Source organism: Monopterus albus, unplaced genomic scaffold (assembly GCF_001952655.1).
Source record: "Monopterus albus unplaced genomic scaffold, M_albus_1.0 scaffold277.1, whole genome shotgun sequence".
NCBI classification, from domain to species: Eukaryota; Metazoa; Chordata; class Actinopteri; order Synbranchiformes; family Synbranchidae; genus Monopterus; species Monopterus albus.
This window is the reverse complement of record NW_018128157.1, coordinates 733,703-743,270: the sequence shown is the minus strand read 5'-3', so window position 1 is coordinate 743,270 and position 9,568 is coordinate 733,703. Positions and strand designations below refer to the sequence as shown.

General features: G+C 41.9%; 1 protein-coding gene across 1 annotated transcript in view; it reads left to right on the top strand.

Moving 5' to 3' along the window:
• The window catches only part of yipf3 (Yip1 domain family, member 3), a 7,170-nt gene extending 715 nt beyond the window's left edge, over positions 1-6,455 (top strand). The window contains exons 2-9 of the mRNA XM_020622255.1: positions 796-993; positions 1,733-1,839; positions 1,917-1,962; positions 2,778-2,870; positions 5,153-5,284; positions 5,491-5,604; positions 5,684-5,807; positions 5,957-6,455. Coding sequence (XP_020477911.1) covers positions 796-993; positions 1,733-1,839; positions 1,917-1,962; positions 2,778-2,870; positions 5,153-5,284; positions 5,491-5,604; positions 5,684-5,807; positions 5,957-6,114 — 972 coding nt within the window. The 3' untranslated portion in view covers positions 6,115-6,455. The remainder of the gene's footprint in view (positions 1-795; positions 994-1,732; positions 1,840-1,916; positions 1,963-2,777; positions 2,871-5,152; positions 5,285-5,490; positions 5,605-5,683; positions 5,808-5,956) is intronic.
• Positions 6,456-9,568: the final 3,113 nt, after the last annotated feature.

Genomic DNA, 9,568 nt, shown 5'->3' with positions numbered 1-9,568 from the left:
ACAAAACATGAAGAAAATAATGTGTGTGAATGTTGATTATGTGGGGTGTATCTAAAAACACTGTAACACAACAATTCACATTAAGAAAAATATTATGGTTACTTTTACCGTCATAATAACATTTATCCCTGACTGCAGCCTTTCTCTGCTTTAACTAACCTTGCATTTAACAGCCTGAGGAAGACATCCTGGCTACACTAACATCTTCTAATACAACAGATCTCTAATCAATATCTATCTAACTAAGAAATTACCTAACAGAGCCAACCACGTCGAAACGACCGGTTAGTACTGGCCAGATTAAGCCACTGTACCTAAGTCAAATTCCTTGTGTGTCCAACACATCTGGCTAATAAAGCTCATTCTGATTAAGTTAAGTACATTTTCTCAAGTACATACTTTGAGTACTTATACTTCCTTCTGTAAAAAGTACTAATACCACTCTTTAAAAATACTAACGCTACATTACCAGTAAATGTTGAGCATTGAAGTGCTGTATGTAAGTATAATCAGGACATTGTACTTCAGGTTTTAAAGTTGAGGTTAAGTATAGAAGTACTTGATGCAGAGAAGCCCTTTGTGACTGTCACATGACCTCACTGGCCAGTTTATTAAGAACCTCTGTGTCAGACTAAATGAGTAACCCAAGAATCTAGCAGTACATCCTCCTTAATGAAGGTCGTATCCAGACTGTTTGACAGCGATGTTGATTCACCTGTCTGATCACCATGGAGGCTACTCTGATATTTGGCTTCACCTTGTTTCTTCTACGTTTCGTTCCCATACTGTGTGCAGGGCAGCGGCTCGGCGGTTATTGACATGGAGAACATGGATGATACGTCGGGCTCCAGCTTTGAGGACATGGGAGAGATGCACCAGAGGATGAAGGTGGCGGCAGAGGCAGCGGCTGCCGAGGATGACAATGCAGATGATGGGGAGTTTCTGGGCATGAAGGGGTTAAAGGGCCAGCTGGGACGCCAGGTGGCCGACGAGGTGAGTCCCACACAGGACACCTTATACCTAACCAAAGTACAGAGAGAAGACATGGGTACAACTTTGCCCACACATTTTATGGTATTATTTATCAAAGTAGAAGAAGTCACGGAAGTCAGACCTGGGTCGGACTCAGAGACACAGCTGAGACTTTCTCCGGACTGTCTGAATTCAGAGAAATCCCAGAAGTGTTGGTCTGGGAGTGAACAGACTGATGCAACCGTCTGCTCCATTCTTATCATCTGCCTCTTACTGCTTTTAGGGCTGTAACTGTTATTTTACCATCGAATGACCTGGCAATTGTTGTCGAATAATCACTTTACCTATGACATTGTGAAAAATGCTGCAGGTGACGTGTGCCTCTTTCTGTCCACCAATAGAGAAGCCAGAGATGTTCAAATTCCTGTGATATGATGACAGCATCATCAAATTGTCACATCTGACAAGCTGGAATCAGAATTTCTGCTAAAAAAAGTCTCAGACAATGCTTTGATTATCAGGAGAGTCCTGCTTATTGCCTAATCGATCTATCCACTAAACACTGCGACGCTGTTGTTTTTAATAATTATTGGTTGTGTTAGAATAAAAGCCTACCAGCACAGAGAACTGATTGAGACTTTTAATGTGAAGCAGCTGCAGGAAGGGCAGAGTTTGGTTTAGACCTCTTGTGGGCATCCTGTCCTATTTAAATGGTTGCATCAGTTTCACCTGAGTCTTGTTACCCGTGTGAGGTGTCCAGGTGTGGCAGGCGGGGAAGCGGCAGGCCTCCAGAGCCTTTAACCTCTACGCCAACATTGACATCCTGAGGCCCTACTTTGACGTGGAGCCGGTGCAGGTCCGCAGCAGGTAGGGCCCCCCACTTCCTGTTCATGGTTTCCTGTTTCCCACTCAGTCTGACTGCAATCTGCTCTGTCCCCTGTTAGGTTGGTCGAGTCCATGATACCCGTCCGCATGATCAACTTCCCACAGGTAGGCACATACTTCATACCTCCTCTCAGTGACAGACATGTTTTAATCTGAACCTCTGATCCAGGATCAGCCTCACCTGGGCCTGGTCTTAAAACTAATCCAGACTAAGGTGCTGATTTCAAACTAAAACAATCCTTATTATTCTTTATTCTCATTCTAAAGTCAAAGTGTTTATTTGTCATATGCACAGTTCGGAAACGTGTTTCCCTGTACAATGAAATTCTTACTTTGCCGTCCACATGAATGCCACAAAATACAAATGAAATATAAAGTAGATGAATAAGTAACACAAAATCTAAGGCACTTTAAGCAGCAAATGAAGAGATATAATAAAAATATATAAGAATATAATAAGAGAATGTATGCTGCATGGGAGCAGCATGTGTAGTAGTCAACAGTCAATGAACTAAGAATGTAAACAGTACAGGTTGTTCTTCTTTGTTCTTCTGTGCTTGCATGTTAAAATCAGTTCAAACCATGATCAGCTGAGTGTTGATCATATGACTGCAGGTACATCAGTGAACCCTCTCAGCATGCACTGGGGCAACAGATTCAACTTTTCCTGTAGGAAGGATGGCACAGTTTATCTGACTGGTCAGTGGTCGGGCTGTTGACAGGTCTTGTTGTGACACTCACCTGAATAGGTCAGCCATGTAGCACCGGTTACCATGGTGATTTATCCAGTTGAAATTAAGCCACCTTCATGATAGCAGAAAACCTGAGTTAAGCCCAAATAACACTCGAGTCCAGGTCCAGGTGCGGGTCTGTGTCCAGGTCCAGTTCTGTGCCCTCTGACAGTTTTCCCTCCTGTGCAGAAGATCGCAGGTGAGCTGTATGGTCCTCTGATGTTGGTCTTCACTCTGGTGGCCATCTTGCTGCACGGCATGAAGACTTCAGGAACTGTCATCGTAAGAGCGAACACTCAACATGTGAAACAGTAAAGTTTTTCTGGTGTTTTGGTTGGACATTAACTGAGCTTTTCTAACTCCTAACTCAGTCTTTAGCCGAGGGCTTCACACACTGTCACCTGCGCTGTGAATGTGATCAGCATGGATGAGAAGAACACAATCACTTGTATCATTGGCTCAAAGTAATTATTATAACAGAGATGGTCTCATCACATTTCTAAACTAATTTAAACAAAAGCATCTGGCTCCACAGGATTCATGTCTGTAGCTGTGTCCCAATTCAGGGGCCGCATCCTTTTAAGGCTGCATTTGAAGACCAGTTGCATCACAGTGCTGCAACAAGACTGTCCCATTTTGAAGGCTCCTTCAAATGTGACCTAGAAGTACTACCTTCTTTCCTTGGGCAATGGAGGCTCCAACTGGTGGAACCTCCATGCCCCACCCTGTCCCGAGATTCTTTGCACAATGGCAGAGAGCAGAGGAGCTGTCAAGGACGCTAGACAACAGGAGCAGTGCTTCATAATGCAAGAGTAGGAGCAGAAACAGTTGGTAGCATAAATTGGAAATCCTCCATAGACCAAACCGTCTCATTTCAGTACAGCCTGTAGTTCGGCTGTTGTGATCTATAGCGACTACGTGTACAACACCTTCATAGGCCATGTCCTTCATAGGCCATGTCCATTACCAACCTGATGGAGGACATTACAAGTGCTATGGATGAGAAGAAATACACGATAGGAATATTTATTGACCTAAAAAAGCTTTTGACACAATCAATCATGAATTATTAATGGATAAGTTAGAAAAATATGGGATCAGAGGAATGGTTCTGAAATGGATTAGAAGTTATTTGACACAGAGGCGTCAATTTGTGAAGTTGGGTGAATACCAATCGAGTGAGCTGGATATTGTATGTGGAGTGCCTCAGGGTTCTGTTTTGGGACCTAAATTATTTATACTATACATTAATGATATATGCAAGGTTTCTGATTTAGTGAAAGTGGTTTTATTTGCTGATGACACTACCATATGGGCATCGGGTGAAAACCTACAGCAACTCTCTGGACGGGTTTCACAGGAACTTGAGAAGATAAAGAAATGGTGTGATAGTAATATACTATCTCTGAATTTGGATAAAACTAAATTTATGGTATTTGGGAATCGCAGACTAGATAATGAACTTCAATTGAAAATTGGGGGAGCTAATATAGAACGAGTACATGAAATTAAATTTCTAGGTGTCATACTTGATGACAAATTCTCCTGGAAATCTCATATCAGATATGTTCAGAATAAAATAGCAAAAATTATATCGATATTGGCAAGGGTTAGATATATTTTGGATGGGAAAGCACTACGCATTTTGTATTCCTCATTGATTCTACCATACTTAGAGTATGGCGTTGAAAACTGGGGAAATACATACAAAAGCTCACTTCAACCATTGTATATATTACAAAAAAGAGCCATAAGAATTGTGCATAAGATGGGGTATAGGGATCACACCAATGTAGCTTTCATACAGTCTAAATTGTTAAAATGTTTTGATTTAGTGGGATATAAGACTGCAGTGTTTATGTATAAAGCCAGGAACAATTTATTACCTGGTGGAATTCAAAAACTATTTAATGAAAGGGAAGGGGGATACAATTTAAGGGGACAGTTAAATTTAAAAATTCATGCTATACGTACAACCAAAAAAAGATTTTGTATTTCCATAAGTGGGGATAATTCTTTAGTATATTACTTGTGTGGTGTAGAAGAGAATAGAAGTGAATCATTTATTGCTTGCAAACCAATGATGGTAAGATGATGTCATGGGGTAGGACTGGATAAGTCTGACTTCTTCCTACTCCATTCAAGCATGTACTAGGTATAAGCAAATTGATATTGGATTAGCATTTGTTGGATATGTGTAAAATTATGTGTGTTGACATATCGACTGTCTTTACATGCTTGAGAGAATAAAATCAATCAATCAAATCAAAGCATGCAGCCTCTAAATTGAGACACACTTGTGTGCCTCTGCAGGAAGGTGATGAATTTTAAATTCAGATCATAGCACAGTAAAGTGCAGATGCTGGACAGCTGATGGACAGTGTGTCTGCCTCTCACCTCCTGTCAACTACTGACAGTCTGTCTGTGCTGAAGTGCTGCAACAGGCCGTTGATTTACTTAGTGTTGTACAGAAACAAATTAAACTGTATGACAGAGCATTGCAGGCAAATACACACCTACTACTTCATTACTTTAATGTTACTGCATGGTACTGTCCGTTACAGAGAGAGGGCACTCTGATGGGTACTGCTATAGGAACATGTTTCGGATACTGGCTCGGTGTTTCCTCCTTCATCTACTTCCTGGCGTACCTGGTCAACGCTCAGATTACCATGCTACAGATGCTATCTCTGCTGGTTGGTACCAGTACTACAGCTGCACTACACTGTGGTACACACAATATAACCACAGTACACAATACACACAAACACAAGATGCTCTGCCTGCTGGTTGGTGCCAGTACTGCATCTACACTACAGTATGTGCACATACAGTAGCCTACACACAGAAGTGTACGGTACATTTTGGAATGTTTTGTAACATGAGTCCTGTCCGTCGCTAGGGTTATGGTCTGTTTGGCCACTGTGTCGTCCTCCTCATCACCTACAACATCCATTTCCACTTCCTGTTCTACTTCCTGTGGCTGCTGATTGGAGGACTGTCCACTCTGCGTATGGTGAGGACTACATCTACCATGAGTCTCTGTTCTCCTTCAGCTGTGCACTCACCTGCTGTCCTGTGCTGTCCTCTCCCAGGTAGCAGCTCTGCTGTCCCGTACAGTCGGTAAGACTCCTCGCCTCCTCCTTTGTGGGACTCTGTCTGTTCTCCACCTGCTCTTCCTGCTCTACCTGCACTTTGCCTACCACAGGATTGTAGAAGGTCAGAGAGTGTACTTTATACTACATCTGATGTCACATTTACACTGACAACCGAGAGAAAAAGTTTTGTTTACAAATAGATGGCAGAACATGGATGCTCCGACACCTCTTGTTTGTGTCAGAGTGAGATGACCTGTGGTTTGGTTTCAGGGCTGCTGGACTCTCTGGAAGGACCCAACATGGCTCCCATGCAGCGGGTGGCCAGAGATGTGCCCGAATTGACGCTCAACACCACACTGAGGACTCTAGGGGTCCTGGTGAGGCCCCACACGCTTGGAGACGGCACCGGTCGTCTTTTTAAAATATAAAGTTTCTCATTGACTGTAAACATTCATTCTTTGAAACCTAAATGACAAAATCATCTCAGCTCAATGGCCCATATAGAATCTCATCATTTACTGTTGAAGACCAGGACAACTGCTCCAAAAGCTAGTAAGGGGACTTTGACTTAAGATGTTTTTGTCAGATTTTCTCTTCTTCAGCTGCCAATTCTATATTAATGTCCTCTGGTGATGAAGCTGAATGTTTCTGTTGATATTTGTACTTTTTTTTTTATTTCTGTCTTTGGGTTTTCGTTCTTCATGATCAGTTGTATTTATAGTGTCTGTACAAAAACTCCAATAAACTTGATAGACTTTGGTTTGAGTTACTGATGTTAACCGCTTGTTTGTTGCTCTTATGTCACAGATTAATGATGTTTACATCTTTTATTATTTAAATGCAAATCCTGCACTTTAAACTGAAATTTTTAACAAGCTACATTTTGGTGTTTCATGTATCAGTACAATTAAGGGCAGATGTTGATGTCAGAGCAGAATTTTGATGGTTATTATTTTCAGTGCTGGTCCATTACAGAGCAGGGTTTAACTGTGCAGTTAATTTTTTCTGCATTTTTAAATTTAATTCATACATTTGCTGTTTAACAAGATGTATTTTATATGATGATAGAGGGGGAAAACTGACTTCAAAGTAACCAAAGCTCTCAAAAGTTTACATGTAATACTAATGCTGAGTGCATTTTAATATGATGTAGTTTTGTATATATTATGATCATATCTACATTTTACACCATAACATTATTTCAGTAAAAATAATGCCCTGCATGCAACATTTGAGTAAAAGTACAAAAGTATCATTACAAATGTCTGGGTAGTATACTAGTCTTTCAGAGTAATTTCACTTTTGGCATTTTAAGGTATATTTTGGTTGGATATCAGTAGTGGAAACCAAGTACATTCACTTAAGTACAATTTTGAAGTAACTGAATATTTCCATGTTTGTTACTTCATGTCAGGCATTTTGTACTTTTTACTACACTACATGTACCTGATACCTTCAGGTCTTTTCCAGAATCAGATGAATCAAACCAAACCCAGTAGAACCATCAGACTCTACTGATCCCAGTGGGAAATCCACCAGCTACCCAGCAGGATGGAAAGTACTTCACAGTATAAATATATAAGGTAGTTACCATCAGCTCCACCTTTACCAGCTGCAGCATTAAAGTGATGCATCAGTCATAATCCAGCAATATCATGCACAGTAATGTAAAATGGGCCATTCTGCTAGATGAGTACTATTTTGGCTACTTCAAGTATATTTGGATGCTGGTAGTTTTGTGCTTTTATTTAAGTCTTAATTTGGCCATCCCTGATAGGTTAGTGAAGGAAGGGCATCCGGCGTAAAAACATGCCAAATTTAAATATGCGAATCATCAGTGCGAATTCCATACCAGATCGGTCAAGACAGGGTTAACAACGGCCGCCACCAGTGCTGGTGACCTACAGGGTGCTGGCGGAAATCGGACTACTTTTGGTCGAAGAAGGAGAGGAGGTAGAAGGATTCATAGACAGAGAGAGAAGAGGAAAGGCAGGAGTATAGGTCTGAGATTAGGGACTCAACGTTGGCACAATAACAGGGAAAGGTAGAGAGCTGGTGGACATGATGGAGAGAAGGAAGGTAGATATACTGTGTGTGCAGGAGACCAGGTGGAAGGGTAGCAAAGCACGTAGCATTGGAGGGGGATACAAACTGTTTTATTATGGTGTGGACAGGAAGAGAAATGGGGTAGGAGTGATCCTGAAGGAGGAGCTGGTGAGGAATGTTTTAGAGGTGAAAAGAGTGTCAGACAGGGTGATCAGTTTGAAGTTGGAAATTGAAGGGGTAATGTTGAATGTAGTCAGTGGTTATGCTCCACAAGTAGGGTGTGAGTTAGAGGAGAAGGAGATTCTGGAGTGAGTTAGATGAGGTGATGGAGAGTATTCCAAGAGGGGAGAGAGTGGTGATTGGGGCAGACTTCAATGGGCACGTTGGTGAGGGGAACAAAGGTGATGAGGAGGTGATGGGCAGGTTTGGTGTTAAGGGAAGGAACCTAGAAGGACAGATGGTGGTGGACTTTGCTAAGAGGATGGAAATGGCTGTAGTTAACACCTATTTCCAGAAGAGGGAGGATACCAGTAGGCGTTTGGTTGTATGTGTGTCCTTTGGTGCGCGCTTGAGAATTTTTTTCACACTTAGATTCATCGAAGTACAGATAGAACCGTCCTGACATTTCAGAATGAGTCTTTTGAAGGCCCGCCCAACCACACGTTGCAGTTATAAATGTACTGTCAGTCCTCATTGGATTCAAGTGTCAAGGGAGTCCTCTGGTGAAATGAAATTATGTCGCAGCTCTAAAATCATCATGTGATACAGTGTCCCACAGACAGTACATTTTCCTGATGGTGTTAAAATTGTTCTCAGTGGCAAGAAAATAGAGCCGAGGTTTTTCCGAGCAGAATTTTCATGTGCCTTGCTGCATGTGCGTTTGTGCGCGGGGTTGTTTGTGTGGGTTGCACATGTAAATCATGAGTCAGACAATCATACTTCTCATCAGAGGAGGAAAATTTAACTTTTTCTTGTACACCAGCCACTGTGTCGCAGCCGGGCTGATTACTCATGGGCAAGATACCAGCCAACTAGCTTTTTTTTTTTTCAAACCGAAAGGAGCTTGCCGTGATGGCTGGTTACCTGCCAAAGTGGATGGTGATGTAGACAAAGTGGTAATCCTCAAGACGTATTTTTTTTCATTTTCTCATGTGTTTTCCTTTTTGTTTTGCCAGCATATTTAGCGCCAAGCACACATCTCTGTGGTGACTCCAGAGTTCTGCAATATTTACCTTTTATTCTAGGCTTCTGCATAAACTGCTGCTGAGTCTGGCAGTATAAAGTGCATCTGTTCCAGATGGGTTTTGCCTGCAATGGTAAAAGCTTTCATGATCAGAAAACGGAGAGTAAAGAGTAACCTAAACAGTTATTCATATACAGTACAAGGTCATTACACATTTCAGTTTTCATCTGCTGCAGCTAAAATGCACCAGCATGTTGCTTGTAGTGAAACATGTCCTCACCACAATTGTCACTCAAGATAAGCTCCAGAGTAGCTGTCGGAGACCTAGTTAAGTCAATGACCATCTTAAACATATGTACATACTGTAAGAGCCAAGCTCTTCTTATGCTAAAACTAATCAAACTTGTTAAATATAATGTATTTCATGAGCAAACAATCTCTGAAGGAGTGACTGAAGCAGGCACCATGCTGATCTCAGTGGGCAGGACGGCACGAAAAAGCACAGCGGCACTGAAATACCATCACTTGGATGCAGAGCTAGCTGTACCAGAATAGCACCTGCTAGGGCCCCCTGTCGAGAGGGCAGGTGGTGATCTGGGGGAGAGCAGCAAGTGTGAAAACAAATCAGAGGGACAGCTCAGGTCAGCTGTAGC